Below are 17,464 nucleotides of genomic sequence, written 5' to 3' on the forward strand. Positions count from 1 at the left end.
TGCTCTTGAGTTTGTAATCCTCTTGTGGTGGGAACTGTGGGCATGCACCACCTCACCTGACTCGAGAAGCTGTCAGTGTTGCAGCTGTATTTTATTTTCAGAATGATTTCATCAATACACTCTCTGGTCAAAGAGCTCTCCACTAAATCCTGGTTAAGAGAACTACAAAATTACTCGGTGAAATGCATTATTAAATTCTTTTTAGTGGTGATGGCGCACGCCTTTAATCCCAGCACTTGGGAGGCAGAGGCAGGCAGATCTTCCAGTTCAAGGCCAGCCTGGTCTACAGAATGAGTTCCATGACAGCTGGGCTACATAGAGAATCCCTGTTTTGAAAAAAAGCAAAACAAAAGCACACATCACAGAGTCCATGTGGAGGCCAGCTTGTGGGAGTAGACTCTCCTTCCACCTTGTGGGTCTTAAGACAGCCAGTCCAGGTTGTCAGTTTGGAGGTGATACCTTTAGTTGATGAGCCATCTGGCCTGCTATGGCCCAGCTATTTAAAAATTTCCTATCTTGTGTTAGCAGTTGAGTCAAACATTTTTTTATTTTTGCCACTACCCCTCATTTGGAACCCCTTTTAAGCGGTCACTGGACAGCTTCTTTCCCCCTTTGAGTTGCCTAAACCATCTGTCCAGAGTTTGTTTTAGCAGTTCCTGTGGCCCACTTCCCTATATAGTGGAGGATGACGACCTTAGACTAGGCTCTCCTGCCTCCAACTCCCAAGTGCTTGCACGGTGTGTGCCTCCATGCCCAGACCAGGCTGGCCATAAACTCACAGAGATCCATCTGCCTCTGCCTCCCTGCTGGGATTAAAGGCGTGCACAACCAATGACCAGCTGGATTTTTTTCCCTTCAGAAGTAAAATCAAGACTTAATTCTAAAACTGGCTTAGTTTAGGATGGAGGTCTGCCCGTGCTTTCATTAGTTGTATTTTTACCTACTTCCTTGATTCTGGGTAAAGAAAAGACTGACAGCCTTCACTCACTTCAACTCAATGTATAACATGATGAACAGGTCTTGAATCAGTCATTTACCACAAAATGAACAATTTTAATTTTTAAACACATGATCACTTTATATGCAACTCAAAAGCAAGTAAACAATTTTATTCAAACTCTACAAACATCATTTTCTTCTGTTAGCCTGAGATTAAGCATGAAAAAGTTCAACCTGAAGTTGGGCTTCATTGCCCAATCATCATGCCAGCATGAGTGCCTCACAAGGCCAGGCTCAAGCACCCGGTGATCTCTGCCGGGGTCAGCAATACAGAGGAACGCTATTGTCCTGGTCCACATAATCATTCTGAGGTTCTTTTTTTTTTCAAGACAGAGTTTCTCTGTGTAACAGCCTTGGCTGTTCTGGAACTCACTCTGCAGACCAGGCTGGCCTCGCACTCACAGAGATCTCTCTGCCTCTGCCTCCCGAGTGCTGGGATTTAAAGGCGTGTGCTACCACCGCCCAGCCATTTTGAGTTGTTCAAATGGTTTTAATCCTCAGGATTGAACCCGGTGCTTTCCCACGACAGCCAAGTGCTCTGCCTCACCTTCTCTCACATGATATTCAGAGGCTAAAAATGCCCATGTGAAAACTAACGACAAAAACATCTGCAGTGACAAATGCATGAAGAGTGCGCCCAGATGCAGATGGCTGCTATGCATTTCTGCAGCGGCTGCTTTGGGTGACAATTAAAATACAACACCCAGGTCCTTTCTGTTCGTCACGTACTGGAAAACATGCAGCAGCATGAAGTGTTTTATTAAGTTTATAAACACCAGGGACTGTAATAAAATATAAAATACAGAGCATCTCTTTTTTAAATATCAAGTTTCTGAATGCTTCATTCATCCTTTGGTTTCAAACCATACAATGCACTCATATTACACTGTACACGTGGCAATGAGACAGAACACTGTCTGACTGCAGGGAAGAGGGGTGCTGCGGGAATACCAAAGCGCTACTTTATAGAAAGTAAGTGTTGAAGCAAAAATACTTTCTGAATATATATATACTGTACATTGTAAACAAACATTCGGAATAAGAATCAACACAGGCCAAAATATTGTTTCCTAGGAAGCGAGGATCTCCTTCCTTTGAAATTATACACGCTGAGGATGCAGTGGGGCCTGTTCCTCTCTTTGCTCATGTGCTTAGATAGCTTGGAAATGAGTAATTGTTACATTCATTTGCTAACGGTCTGTCCTCTCTAGGTTGGCTGGCTGTTGCAAACAAGGAATAGAGAACTATTTCTGTCCCTGCCTTTCATTTCATCCTCGTTGAGTAACACAGAAGCAATTCATCTTCATCAGTCCATCTGGTAATCTTTAGATTAAGTAGAACAGTAAATCCCGAATTTGTGCAGGGGAAGCTAGTTGTCAGTTTGTTTCTAGTAAGGCCAGTAACAAAATAACCACTACTAAGTCAGTCCAAGCTAGTAGTAAACCCCTGATTTAGCAGGTCTGAAGTCAGATGATTCTAATTTCTATATCACTGTGCAAATCTAGAATTTTCTATGTAAAAGAGTGCTGGCAGCATTGAAGCCCTGTAGTAAGAGAATGAAATGCTGATTAGGTATTGAAATGTAGAGAGGCTGTGTGAAGAAATCAGAACGCAATGACAGTGTTAGAGCAATGGCCTTGAAAATCCCTTAAATGAATCTGGAACGGAGACAATTTGTGCGTCAGTTATGTTGAGTCAAAAGCCTACATGTGAAGGAATGATAAACACATAAAGCCAACGATGCACTTTCTACAATGGTTATATGCAAGGATGTCAAATCTTATGTTAGCGCTCTATACCAGCAGTAGCCCCACGATGAGGAAAATGAGTCATGACTGCCCATCCCTTTTCAAAGCTTCCAGTCTCTGAAGGAGTGCATTTCCGAATGCTTCCCGGTAGGCAGGGCTGAGCGTATCCAACAAGGAATAGACTGTCTCATGGTAAGGAGTCTGCAAATGGTCCTCCACCTGGTCAAAAGCATAGCCCACCACCTACGAGAGAAGACAGCAGCAAGTGGTCATCAGCTCCCATCCCGACACACAAGGCAAGAGCCAGGGGTCTGAATGGCTCATTCTGTACTGACCCGGGATCACTATTTCTCAGTAGAGACACACATTTCAGAACAGCTGTTACAGTCTAAATAGGTAGTTTACAACACAGACAAGGCCACTACCCGAAACATGCTTCTCCATGGCTCCTTAAGGTTTGCTTTGCTCACTTCTGCCCCCTTTCCAAGTGTTGAAAATCTTAAAAGCAATGCTAAAATAAAATAGTACTTCACTTTTCATATCTCAAAATATTTTTAATCCTTATTTTGATTTTTTTTTAAAAAAGATTTACTTATTTATTATGTATTCAGTGTTCTGTCTGCATGGATTCCTGCAGGCCAGAAGAGGGCACCAGACCTCATTCCAGATGGTTGTGAGCCACCATGTGGTTGCTGGGAATTGAACTCAGGACCTTTGGAAGAGCAGGCAATGCTCTTAACCGCTGAGCCATCTCTCCAGCCCCTTCTCTATCCTTTCTGATAAAGTGGTAAAGATATGCTTTCTTCTTCTTCTAAAGATAAAAGTGAGTTACCCTGAGCCCTGCTTCTGTGAGCTCCAGGCAGTATCTGTTCCTCTCCTTTGTCTCCACGTTGATGTACGCCACGTCATCCGCACAGCGCAGGCTTTTTGAGACAACCATACTGTTGACAGCGAAGAGAACATCATTTACAACTGCTTCAGCCTCCAACCGCATGTCCTTCATATCAGTTCCTTCAAACCCATTGAGTTCGGAGCCCTCTTCAAACCCAGACATACTGCTCAGCTCCACGGGGTTATAGTCTGTTTCCATTCTGCAACAAAGTAGAAACATTTTTTTTTTTTTTTTTTTTTTTTTTTTTGGTTTTTCGAGACAGGGTCTCTCTATAGCTTTGAAGCCTGTCCTGGAACTAGCTCTGTAGACCAGGCTGACCTCAAACTCACAGAGATCCACCTGTCTCTGCCTCCCGAGTGCTGGGATTAAAGGCGTGCACCACCACCATCCAGCTGGAACACATTTTTTAAAGTAGAAAGATAATTCAAACTATATTTGATTAAAATAATTAAGCCTTACAATGGACACTCAGTATAAAACACAGCAGGCTGGGAGATGGCTCAGTGGGTAAGTCACTTACTACTGCGCAAGCACGAGGACCCAAGTTGAATGCCAGCACTCATGTAACCACACTGGCACGGTGGCAAGTGCACCCATGACCTCAGTGCTGAGAGTGGAGAGAGGACAAAGGCTGTGGCTTGCTGGTAGCCAACCAGCACTGATGTCCTCTGATCTCTTTACCCATGGGAGCATAAACCACCACACGCACACGCATGCACACACACACACAAACTACTATTTTTTTTCTGGGAAAATACTGCCTAAAACTATTTCCAATAGTTTTTTCACAGCAAAATTATAAGTAGATATGAATTTTTAGAAAAAAATTTCCTTTTCTTCATTCTTTCCCTAAAACTCAAAAAAAAAAAAAAAACCCCACAAACTATTTGTGAGTGTGTATGGACACACATGCTTGCTATGGCATGACGTGGCTGTGGGACTCTCCAGCCTGTGTGTCCTGGGGACTGGACTCAGGTCGCCGGGCTTGGCAGCAAGCACCTTTACCCACTGAGCCATCTTGTCAGCCTTAAAGCATCAACTCTCACTTTGGCAAACACTGGTCTTATCACCATTTTTAGCTATTTCACACAACGCCTCAGTGAACGAGCACGTAATTTTATTTATTTTTCCTGAGATAGGGACTCATATGGTGCAGGCTGGCGTCCATTCCCAAGTACTAGGATTAAGGGTGTACACCACCAGGCCCGGTGAGCTCATAGTTCAAATGTGTGATTGTTTCCCTAATTAGATGTTGAGAACGGCAACTGCAAGGTCAGAGGACGTGCCTACACGCTACCGTTCAACAGGTGTCCCCGAAGGGTAAGCCCTGCTGACTCACTCCACAGGCAGAACGAAGGGAGGGGCATTTTCGAGCCAAGCTTTCCTTTTTTAACTTGTCAATCTTCGAGGGAAAGGACAAGGGCTCATTGTTTTAATATGTATGCCCTTTTGAGAGGCCTACAGGATAGTTTTAGCTGCCGAGGTCACACAGGATCTGTGTGAAATCAGAGCTCCCATCCATATCTAGGAAAATGGATGATGCTATGTACTGAAAATCTAAAACTGGGTTACTGTGCTTTAAATATGTCTCCCTTACTCAACACACTGTTTCAGATTATACTTGGTTTTATAGATGTGACCATTTAATACAGTTTATAGATTCTGTTTGGTCCCTGGTGTTCTAATGGTTAGGATTCAGGCTCTCATCACTGCAGCCTTGGTTCAATTTAAAAAAAAAAAAAATCAGTTTGGAAGGTTTTAGCCTCTAAACCCCATGCATGTCATGTCTTTTATCTTGGTAGCTACTCATCTCAGTTACAGATTTCAGGTTAATCATTGCATGAAAAAGACGTTCCTAAAGTTCTCTGAGCAGGAGTCTTGTAGTGGGAGCTGCAGGCAGCATTCCCGCCTGGCTCCTGGCCACCTGGCTAGCTTATGCCCCGAAATAATTACACGGAAACTGTATTCTTTTAAACACTGCCTGGCCCATTCGTTCCAGCCTCTTATTGGCTAGCTCTTACATTTTGATCTAACCCATTTCTAATATTCTGTGTAGCACCATGAGCTGGCTTACCAGGAAAGATCTTAACCTGCGTCTGTCTGGAGTGGGAAAATCATGGCGACTGCCTGACTCGGCTTCTTTCTCCCAGCATTCTGTTCTGTTTACTCCACCCACCTAAGGGTTGGCCTATCAAATGGGCCTAGGCAGTTTCTTTATTAATTAACCAATGAAAGCAACAGATAAGATACAAGACCCACCTCCATCAGAGTCTGGCACTGGCATGGAAGAGGGCCTTACAGGTTGGCAGAGTAGGTCACCATATGGTTCCTGGGCAACGATAAGCTTCAAGCTCCAAAAAGGAGAAGACACCTAGGAGATTTCATGCATCCCTCAGAGAATAATGTGGAAAACTTAGAACTTCTGACAATGATTTATGTGCAGGCTCATGTGTCTATATGTTGTTTTTGTGCATGTGTGCAGGTGCCCACGGAGGTCAGGTGTTGGCCCTCTGCGGCTGGAGTCACTGCTTGGGTGCTGGCACCTGAACCCGCTGTGAAGGAGCAGGGCCAGGCACTTCATCACTGAAGCCTCAATCTCCAGCTCTGACTGACTGCTGACCGTAACAGACCTTACTATGTGGGCACCGCCTTTCCCTTGCCTACTGCACCAGATTTTCTGAGGGAAATGATGCTTCTTCCTGAGTGAACTCAGCAGGTGGTGCGGCTCAGACTGACTCCATAACTCAGCTGTAGCCCCCCTCGACCAATAGTGCATGGACTTCTCTGTGGTCTTTTTAGCCCTATCACGGCACACGCTTGGCAGCCATCTTGAGATGAGGGCAGGAGTCCAAGGACAATTCTGACAAGGGAAAGAGAACAGCAGAAGAAACAGAAGAGCAGGAGAGCCAAGTCAGTTTCCCAACCTCGGCACTTTTCAGTCACCGGAGCCAGTAAAATCCCCTGACACCGCTGGCAACAGAAAGCATTCTCACTGATTAGTCCATCCAAAATCAAAGGCAGCGGCTGACCTAGCTCTCCAACAGCTTTATGGAGGTAAGGAGATTTTAAACACAGAAGCATAACGACAAGGAATTTTTTTGTGCCTATTATGCAGAAAGTGGTTGGTAAAAACGTTGTTGTAGAAGTGAGTATCAATATGTGTTTGCTATTAGTTTCCTATTGCTGCTCAGCAAATGACCATCGATACAGCAGCTGAAAGAGCACCTTCATTTTCTGAACGTTCAGGAGGTGTGAAGCACAAAATGAAGACACTGGCATGGCCTGTTCCCTCTGAAGGAGTCAGAGAACTGGGCATTTCCTTGTGGTTTCCAACTCCCAAGGCCACTTGACTTCCTTTGCTTACAGTCCCTTCCTGTGTCCTCTACTCTCCAAGGCTGCCCTAGCTATGGCTGCTTCCAAGTACTAAATCTGTTGGGAGCAGCCCAGCCAGTGACCTGGTGGCAGGATGATTACACTGGGCCAGTTTCCCTGTGGGAAAGCCAGCACTCTGTCCACAATACTCTGTATATAGATCTGCCTTTCCATTTACAGAGTCCATTATCTACTGTCATGGCAGTACATACAGCCTGTCACAGACAGTTGTGAGCCATATGTGTCTGCTGCGAACTGAACCCAGGCCCCCGCAAGAGCAACAAGTGCTAATAACGGCAGAGCCATCTCTCCAGCCCTGACGCTACATTTCCTAATTAAGGGTCTTAACTCCATTTACCCATGTATCTAGAATGTCTTCTCTTCTTTCTCATTTTGAGACAGGGTTTCATGTTACCTAGACTGGGCCCGCACTTCTGCTTCATCTCCTCTAAGTGTCGGGATCCAGGCATGCACCACTAGGCCTGCCTTTAACCAGAATGTTCTTTAAGAATCAGACTAAGGGCCAGGCGGTGGTGGCGCACACCTTTAGTCCTAGCACTCGGAAGGCAGAGGCAGCTGGATCTCTGTGAGTTCGAGGCCAGCCTGGTAAAAAAAGAAAAGAAAAAAGAATCAGACTAACAAAGATATTTACTAGTAGTTTAAAGTCTAATTTTGGGAATGAAACACCCATGTGAATATTTATACAAATATTAAAACCATAAATATGATCATAATCTTTGTTTTTTTTTTTTTTTTTTTGGTTTTTTCGAGACAGGGTTTCTCTGTGGCTTTGGAGCCTGTCCTGGAACTAGCTCTGTAGACCAGGCTGGTCTCGAACTCACAGAGATCCGCCTGCCTCTGCCTCCCGAGTGCTGGGATTAAAGGCGTGTGCCACCACCACCCGGCTTGTTTTTGCTTTTTGTAACAGGGTTTTTCTTTGTGACCCTGGCTGTCCTGGGCCTCACTCCAGATCAGAGTGATCTTGAACCCAGACACCTGCCTGCCTCTGCTTCGCAAGAGCTGGGATTAAGGTGTGCACCACCACACCCACTCCACTATGTCTGGTTTCATGTGTTGCTGATGCTGGGGTATGAATCCAGGGCTTTGTGTACGCTAAGCAAGCATTCTACCATCTGAGCCCTGTCCCTCTGATCTGGAGATGAGGGTGTCCTTGTCTCCTTGTCCTCTTGCTCTGCTCATTTTCTCTTTTCTTTGTTCCATTTTGAGAGTTTCTATTGCTATTTTCAGATTAGCAAATCTGCAGTACTGAGACACTGTTTCTCTGCGTAGCCCTATCTGTTTCAAAACAAACGAACAAACAAACAAAACCAAAAGTAAAGACTGTTTGCTGACAAAACACCAAAAGCAAGAAAAGTGCTTGCTGCTCTTCCCGAGGAATGGAGTTCAGTTCCCATCACTCACTTCAGGCAGCTCACAACAGCTTGTCACTCCACTCACAACTCTAGTGCCAGGGGATCTGATCCTCTTCTGGCCTCCATGTACTCATGAGTATATGTCTGCACACACACACACACATAATTAAAAAAGAATGTTGGGGTAGTGGTGGTTGGGGGTATAGCTTCGTGGCAGCGTTCTTCTCCAGCACGTGTAAGGTTGTGGGTTCAATCCTCAGCACCACACAGAAGCTGTTGTGTGTGTTGACAGTCCCGGTTGTTTAGTACTTGGTAATGGTTTGGAACGACATATACCCACAAAGGCTCATATCAGCAACCTGGGTCCTCACCTGACACAGCTAATCCTGTGCTGTAGCTCAGTCACAAGGCTCTGACCTTATCAGTGGATCAACCCTGATAGCGCCTTGCTGGGGATGACAGAAACAATGACGTGAAGTCATTGCTTAGAATTTGTTGGAGTCACTCAAGTATCTTTGGGGACTTTTATATACATACACAACCTGCTCCTGGGTCTTTCTTTTCTCAGCTGTTACTAGGTGAGCAGCCCCTGCTCTGCAGCTCCCCTGTGAATGACGTCCTCATGTCAGGAGAAGCAAGGCAGTTAGTCCACGCTCCTCCGCTAGTACTTCTAGGCTGGGACCAAATCCAGCTCTACTCCTCGTAGGCAGTTTATGTCGGGTGCTTTGTCACAGCAGGAGAAGCTAACGCATATTCCACTTTCTCTATGGTACAAAGAAGCATTGTTCACAGTAAGAGAAAACAATGAGCAAACGTGTGACACTGGAAAACAATGGTGGGGGAAGCAGAAGCATGCGCTTCGGAAGTCAGGCCATTGCTACAACAGCTCAAGGAACCAGTAACATCTGTTCCACATAAAATGAAACGTTCAAACTGCCGTCATCTTTAAACAGCTATTCAAAAAATAAAGGGGAATAAAAACAATCCTAATTAGCATTGTTTAGAATTTGGGAAATGCTCAAGTCTTTTTTAATCTTTATATTCTATAACATCATTTACATTATTTTCTTTTTTTTTTTGAGACAGGTTTTTCTGTCTAACAGCTTTGGTTGCCTTGGAACTCGCTCTGTAAACCGAAGACCAGGCTAGCCTCAAACTCACAGAGATCCACCTGTCTCTGCCTCCTGAGTACTGGGATTAAAGGTATGCGCCACCATCATCTGGCTCTTATATTTGTTTTCAACGGCTCTTCAAATTTTTAAATACTTCAACTTTTAAAAATTATTCTTTTATATGTATGGGTGTTTTGCCTGCATTTGTCTGTACACCAAGTACATGCAGTACCCACACAGGCCAGAAGAGGATGTCAGATTCCCTTGAACTTGAGTTACAGTGGGTGCTGGAAATTGAACTTAGGTCCTCTGTAAATTCTTTTAATTGCTGAGTAATTGCTACAGCCTCACATATATATCTTTGGAATTGAATAAGTCAGGGTCACGAGATGCCTATTTTATTTCTACCGTGGATTACAGTTGCTCTGCCCTCCAACTTCAGCAATGACTGACTGAGACACACACGGTACAGTGCAGCAAACCATGCCAACAGATAGTGCTGCGTTCCGCTGACTAAGGAGAAGCTGGGGTGGAGGTATGCAGGGTGCTAACCTGAGTTTTCAAAAGGAAACATAGGCAGTGACCCCAGAACTCTCAAAACCAGAGACTGAGGTTCTAAGAAAATATTCTTAAGTATTAAATGCAAAAAAAGAAAAAAAGAAAGAAAGAAGCACTCCAAAGCCAGGCAGTACTGATTCTTACTACACAGCTCTCCAGGAAACTGGATTCTTGGAGATATAAGTAGGGAAAATTCTAACATAAAACATAATTCAGAATAGAGATCCCAGGACAGGAGAGATGGCTCAGTAGTTAACAATACTGGCTGCTCTTCCAGAAGACCCAGGTTCGAGTCTCAGCACCTGTATGGCAGCTCACAACAGCCTTTAACTCCAGTCCCAGGAGATTCAGCATTCTCTTCTGGTCTCCTCAGACATCAGCCACACACAGAGTGCACATTCATACATGCAGGCTAAACACTCAGTGCACATAAAAAAATTTGCGCACGCCTTTAATCCCAGCACTTGGGAGGCAGAGGCAGGCGGATCTCTGTGAGTTCGAGACCAGCCTGGTCTACAAGAGCTAGTGCCAGGAAAGGCTCCAAAACCACAGAGAAACCCTGTCTCGAAAAACCAAAAAAAAAAAAAAAAAAAAAAAAAAATTTAAGAAAGTATCACCACTTTCCTTTAAGCCTTACATTGCTGCTCTGTCTACCACAGTGAGCGGCCTTCTGTGGTCAGAACCTTCAAAGACTGCAACTCCACAAGTGCCACGTGTCATTCTCAGGCACCAAATTGTTTGTCTGGTGAGCCCGGCAAGGAGCCTTTAAAACACCCACATAAGTGGTTCAGGGCTCTGCTTTCTCCATCTGTTGGTGATTTCTGTGCTATCATTTTTGTTATTTGAAGATTCATAAACTATCAAGATACTGACTGCTGGATCTTACATTCTCCACTTTATTTCATTAGACCTTATTTTGTTGCGTTGCAAACTCAGAGCAGCAAAGATCGGGAGAGTCACCTGTGATGACAGAAGAGACAAAGTGACAGATACATATCTCTTCACAACAACGTGTCTGACAGGGCAGACAGCAGCAATCCTTTAAAGCAGGTGTGGCTTCTCAGTGCCACCACAGCCGTCAGGCTATAGTGGGAATGACCGACATTATGCCCTTTATTCTTGTCTTACGTTTTAATCTGGAAAAGTCCTCTTCACATGACCAGTGGCAGTATGGTATTGTGCTTGGTGGGCTCTCAAGCAGACTGGTCACGGCAGGAACCTCTGTTGAATGCTCCGGAACTCAGGCAAGAGATCTCACACTCCTTCTCTCTGGAGTGAAGCTAACACTAAAGTCGACCTTTAAATGGTGCTGACGGGTCTAGATAGGGGAACATAACAAAGTGCTTGGAGTAGTGCCGGGCACACGCTAAGGTCAAGAATTATGCTGGGGTCAGGTGTGGCGGTACGTTTGTAAACTCAGCATTCAGGGGAATGAGGCAGAAAGAGGGTGAATTAAGAGTGTCATCTGCAAGTACTAGGTCAGTCTTGGTGACAATGAGATGGTGTCTCCAAAGGAAAAAATATCTCTTGGGGCTGGCGATAGAGCTCAATAGTAGAGTTTGCTGAGTATGTGTGAGGCCTTAGGTTTGATGCCTATCTCCCCACTCCTGCTTATTAGTACACATTATGAATTTGTTTTGTAAAAATTAAAAAATACATTTATGTATATGGGTGTCTTGCTTGCATCTATGTCTGTGTATTAAGTAAGAACCTGATGCTGAGGAGATCAGAAGAGGATGTTGGGATTTCTGGGACTGTCGTTAGATTGAGGAGTTAGCATATGGGTGTTGTGTATGAAACTTGGGGCCTCTAGAAGAGTTGCCAGTGGTTTTTAACTGCTGAACCATCTTTCCAGCCCTATAGTCAGTTTTTTTTTGTTGTTTATTTATTTATTTATTTATTTTTTGTTTTTCGAGACAGGGTTTCTCTGTGGCTTTGGAGCCTGTCCTGGAACTAGCTCTTGTAGACCAGGCTGGCCTCGAACTCACAGAGATTCACCTGCCTCTGCCTCCCAAGTGCTGGGATTAAAGGCGTGCGCCACCACCGCCCGGCTTTGTTGTTTATTTTGAAACAGAGTCTCACTATGTATCTCTGACCGGTGTGGCACTCACTACTTAAAGCCGGCAAGTCACTGCCTCTGGAGTGCTGGGAAGAAAGGTGTGGACCACCACATCTGGCCTTGTTTTCAAAGTTTATTATTATTAATCATTTGAAAATTAGGACAATTAATATATTTGTAAAGGATTTATTATGTATACAGTGCTCTGCCTGCATGTATCCCTGCAGGCCAGAAGAGGGCATCGGATCTCATTACAGATGGTTGTGAGTCGCCATGTGGTTGCTGGGAACTAAACTCAGGACCTCTGGAAAAGCAGCCAGTACTCTTAACTTTCTCTCCAGCCCCAAAGTTTACTATTCTTAATCATTTGTAGGTATGTGTCTTATGAGCCACCTGACACAGTGCTGGGACAAATCTGGGTGCTTTGGAGAGCAGCAAGAGCTCTTAGCCATCTCTTCGGTTCTCCTGGTCTTCTTTATTGAGATAAAGTGTCATTATGTAGCTGAGGGTAGCCTTCCTTGAATGAGCCACACTTCTGTCCCTGCTTCCCAAAAGCTGTGATTACAGGCACTCACCATCATGCTCAAAAAATAAAAAGGCAGCTGCAGATCCGAAAACTGCAGGTTTCTGAGTCCAGGGTCAGTGCTCTTCACACATGCTGCTGGGGCACGGCAGTTTCGACACTGTAGTCTTGTTCTGTACACGCCTTTTCTAAATAATATTCCTCACATTTATATACTTATTTGTGTGTGTGTGTGTGCGCGTGCATGCAAGCGCGTGTGCATGCTGGGTGGGTTGTGCACACGCCATGGTGCTCTTGTGGAGATAGAGGATAACTGGGGGAACCTGGTTCTCGACTTTTACCTCGTGGGTCCCGGGGAACTGAACCCAAGTTACTGCCTGCTGAACCATGTTACTGGCCTGTGATCTTTTCCTGTTGTTTGACACAGGGTCACATCAACCCAGGCAGGTTTCAAACCTGATATGTAACCAAGGATGACACTGTGCTCCTGGTCCTTGTGCCTTTACTTCCCAGGTGCTGGGATGATAGGCATACTCCACTGGGCTCTCCCAGGCAGATTTGCAGTATAATCAACACCATCACAGTGAACTGTGTGACTCCCTATTTAGAATATTATCTTGACTTGATGCACCTGCCACTAATTTTTACAAAGTTGACAGCATCTGGTTGAGTAATTATCTTTATCTTCCTCAATCAATGCTATGGTGCCAGCATTCTACACTAGGAAGTTGCCTAAGCTAAACTTAAAACAGCCCTGGGAGCTGGGATGAGTCTGCATCCCATTTGAGCTCAAGGTGTGATAACAGTTCCTAGATCCTAACTATGCTGACTTTCTCCTAGAAAGTATAAAAGGTACAAGGCTACACACTTAGCAATTTGGGCATAGTACACTTGTTATTGTGGGATCTTTCATTTTCACTTTTTTTTTTTGTTTCTGTAAGTGCAGGCATCCCAGACACAGCCTGAATGCAATTTTATATTACATTAGGAAACCATGTTAACAATAGTCACAGAACTAAGCCCAGAGTTCAGTTCAAAATTCCCAAGGCCTGAATTTGGCAAGGGCCTATTCCACACTTTGATTTATACTACAAAGAGCACTGTTATTATTACTTGTTAGGCTCAGTCTCTCTTTCAAACAGGGTCTTCCCATATAGACCAAGCTGGCCTTGAATTTAAAGAGAGCTGTGTACACCTGCCTCTCTGGTGCTCAGATTAAGTGCGTGCTACCATGACTAGCAAGCGTCCTATTAGTGTCCAAATATATCTAGAACCCAACTTGTTCTAATCTTCAGTGTTAGAGTCTGGCCCAAACCATGAATCTGGACTACTTGTTCTGTCCTTTCGGTGCTGGTCTGGCTTTTTCCACCGTTAGTCTTCTAAGCCTCACACCTGACTGTTTTCAGCACTGTAGTTAGCAAACTTAGGCCAGATTATCTTGGATTTCTCTTTATTTTTTCCAAGTGCACAAATCGAATCCTTGCAATGGCCTACATCTGTCATGAGAATACACTCCTTCCTCTCCTCCCTCAAGTTACTGGAATTTGTCAAGAATTCCTGTGATGAGCCTTGCAGGTGGTTCTTGTCTCGAAAAGAACTCAGACATCCACGTGCCCTACTTTCATGATTTCTCCAAGTCTCTGACGAAAATACTATCTTTTAAACATGAGAGGCCTTTTCTTACAACTCAGGGAAAAAGCGCTTGACTGCTATGTGGTGGTGTAAGCCCAAAATATCAGCATTTGGGAGACTTAGGTATGAAGACTCCAAGTTCTAAGCCAGTCTGGGCTACATATCAAGTTCAAAGTCAGCTTGAGCTACATAGTGAGAGACTGTCTCAAAAAACCAAACCAAACCAAAAGAACCGATTCTAAGGGTGTAGCATCGCCTCAATCCAGGACTCTGTTTAGGTTCCTTCCCTGTTCACATTTCATTTTCCTCAATTCTCAAGTTTATAATATTAATCTGTTCACAGCTGGCTGAGGCGGCAACGGAAGCTCAGAGAGGGCAACACAGGTTCAAGGTGGCTCAGTGGCAAGTGTCTGGAATGGAACCCAGGACAGCAGACTTTCCGGCCTTTAGGGGCAGCCTCAGAAAGGAGCCAGCTGTACCTTTGCAAGATTGTCTCATAAAAGGGAAAAATACGGCTGCGCAGATCTCCCCGAGAGCACAAAGTCTTCGATGAGGTTCCCCCGGGGTTGCAAGGCGCCGGATTTTAACGGAGAAAACAGTATTGCCCACAAACGCCCCGAATCCCAAGTTTCCTGGTCGTCGGCGCGACATACTACGAGAGACAGGAGCTCTGCAAACAGCAAAGTACTAGAACTGAAGGATGCTTTGCAAACAATACCAGCATGCGGTGGGGAACAACTTGCTGACAATAGGCACCGGTCAAAACCCGGACAGAAATGCCAAGTCCCTAGTCCTCGCCCTGCAACCCGTGGCGTCCGGCGAACCACTTCCCGGAGGACAGCCCAGGCCGGACCCGCCCCCAGGCCTGTCAGGGCGAATGCGGATGTACTCCCGCACTTACCACTCCGCCGCCACCGCGATGTCAAGGCCCTCAGCCCGCAGCCTGCCCGCCCACTCACCTGCGAGCGCCCATGTTCCTCCTCTTCCTCGTCCTGAGGTGTCTGGAGCTGGACTTGAGGCGCCTGCACCATCCCCGCCCCCAAGTCGCCCCGCCCATTCATCACCGGAAATGATCCCTCCCGGACTCTTTTTTTTTTCTTGACTTCCAGCCCCACAGTAGGCGTCACTTCCGCTTGCGCCAGTTACTCGAGTGCGCGCCTGGAGTCTAGGTTTCGAGAACGCGCCAGGAGCGTCTGGGAGGTGGGAGCGCGCCTCGCAGATGACAACAAATTTGTCGCGCAGTGTAGGAGTCCGCTGTGCCGCCGCCGCCTGCCCTTTGGCTCTCGTGCATACTATCCGGGCCGACAGAACACTTTGGAAACCTCTGACCTGGGGCGCCGGGTTCCGCTCAGAGACCTGTTCCCGCCGGGCCTAGTGCGAGCGACGCGACGCGGGCCATGGGGTCGCCCTGAGAGACGGCGGCGCAGAACTATCATGCAGTGGTCCCCGCGAACCTAGACCCCATAGCAGCCTGGGGACGCCGGCCGGACCCGGTCGCCGCAGCGCGCAGCCCCGGCCCTCCCAGCCGCCAGTCCTCACCAACATGCCTTGGCCATTTTCGGAGTCGATTAAGAAGAGGGCCTGTCGGTACCTCCTGCAGAGATACCTGGGCCACTTCTTACAGGAGAAGCTGAGCCTGGAGCAGCTGAGCCTGGACCTGTATCAGGGCACCGGGTCCCTCGCCCAGGTCCCCTTGGATAAATGGGTAAGCTGCCATCAGCCAGCAGGGCTAGGGACTCGCTCTCCTTAAGGCAAAACCTGAGCGATTGTCATCCAGGGTCGGTGACGTTCAGTCCCTCCTTGGGAATTGTTTGGGTTCAAGCGTGGCGGAGCTCAGGGAAGAGTGTAAAGTGTAGCAAGTTTGCGACCTTATATCACGTTGGCCGACTTAAACGATATAATGGAGGCACACGCCATGCGAACAATTGAGTCATTGCTTGGTGGTCTGTGAAGCAGGAAGATGACCAGCCCTGCCTCTTGGACTGTGAGGGTCTGCGGGGGGGGGGGGGGGGCGTTCAAGGCAAACAAACCCTATCTTATTGGATGGCGTTCGGAAAGGTTAAAGGTGAAGAGGAGGTTGGATGTTGGTTTGGTTTGCCTGATTGTCTTCGAACAGCGTTGGGCGTCTGGGAGAAAGTTAGGTGAAGGCCTCTTCTGCTGGTTTGCCTGCTTTGCTTGATTATATGTTTACGGAGGCCAGGTCGTTTTCCCAGCTTGTGAATGGTTGTGCGGCCCCAGGAGTGCTGTTTAGATTTGCCTTTTTGCTTCACGTGAGATAAATCGACAGGTCGTAAAAGCAAATGTTGCAAACACTCCGAAGCTGCAAGCTCAGCTGTTTTTGAAAGAGCCTGTTTGTTCCTAGAGGCTGTGAGTTGACTCACTGTTTTCTGTGCTTCGTGTGTATTTCAGTTCACCAAATACAGTTGTATTTGATGGGTTCAAATGCCTAGTATTTTACTTAAAGGTTTTGGGTTTGTAGTGGCTTCTCTTTGCCATCAAGAAGCTTAAATTGTGGAAACTCCTTTGCAGTTTGTGCTAATTATAATTACATCGAAACTAGGTGACTTAAATCAGGGAGAGTGCTCAATGCTAGTTTGAAGAGCTCTAGTTTGAGCAACAAAAAGATCTTGTCCTATATCAGAGTAGTCTCAGCTGTCAGTCAGCTGAAAAATGGTGGTCAAAGTAATTAACCCAAGTTCAGTAATCCTGAAAGGACAGTACACTGCATGCCAGGTTCTTGTCAGGCTACTGTATAACTGCTATTCTTTCTTATCAGCAAGTGGGAAACTTTTTTTTTTTTTTTTTTTTGGTTTTTCGAGACAGGGTTTCTCTGTGGTTTTGGAGCCTGTCCTGGAACTAGCTCTTGTAGACTAGGCTGGTCTCGAACTCACAGAGATCCGCCTGCCTCTGCCTCCCGAGTGCTGGGATTAAAGGCCTGCGCCACCACCGCCCGGCCCCTCCTTTTTTTTTTTTTTTTTTTTTTTTTTTTTGAGACAGGTTTATTATGTAGCCCTAGCTGAACTATGCAGCCCAGAATTCATGACCGTGCCCTCGCCTTAGCCTCCCTGGTACCGTTTTCAGTGGGCTACCTTTTTCCTTTCTGTGACCAACCATCTTATTCAGAGGCTTAAAGATGAGCAGGGGCTGAAGAGGGCGTTGGGTTCTGGCATCCTCTGGATAGATTTCCGTGGTCTCT

General features: G+C 45.9%; 2 protein-coding genes across 2 annotated transcripts in view; one reads left to right on the top strand and one right to left on the bottom strand.

Annotated features, from left to right (window-relative positions):
* Positions 1 to 1,032: 1,032 nt before the first annotated feature.
* Gskip (GSK3B interacting protein) lies at positions 1,033 to 15,316 on the bottom strand. Its single transcript, XM_057782767.1, has 3 exons — positions 15,228 to 15,316; positions 3,580 to 3,838; positions 1,033 to 2,990 (listed from the first exon to the last, which is right to left on the bottom strand). The coding sequence occupies exons 1-3, from the start codon at positions 15,239 to 15,241 to the stop codon at positions 2,829 to 2,831; spliced, it is 435 nt and encodes a 144-aa protein (XP_057638750.1). The 5' UTR covers positions 15,242 to 15,316; the 3' UTR covers positions 1,033 to 2,828.
* Positions 15,317 to 15,443: 127 nt separating this feature from the next.
* Positions 15,444 to 17,464, top strand: part of Atg2b (autophagy related 2B) — a 76,064-nt gene continuing 74,043 nt past the window's right edge. The window contains exon 1 of the mRNA XM_057782278.1: positions 15,444 to 15,973. Coding sequence (XP_057638261.1) covers positions 15,812 to 15,973 — 162 coding nt within the window. The 5' untranslated portion in view covers positions 15,444 to 15,811. The remainder of the gene's footprint in view (positions 15,974 to 17,464) is intronic.

This window comes from Chionomys nivalis, chromosome 10, assembly GCF_950005125.1.
Source record: "Chionomys nivalis chromosome 10, mChiNiv1.1, whole genome shotgun sequence".
NCBI classification, from domain to species: domain Eukaryota; kingdom Metazoa; phylum Chordata; class Mammalia; order Rodentia; family Cricetidae; genus Chionomys; species Chionomys nivalis.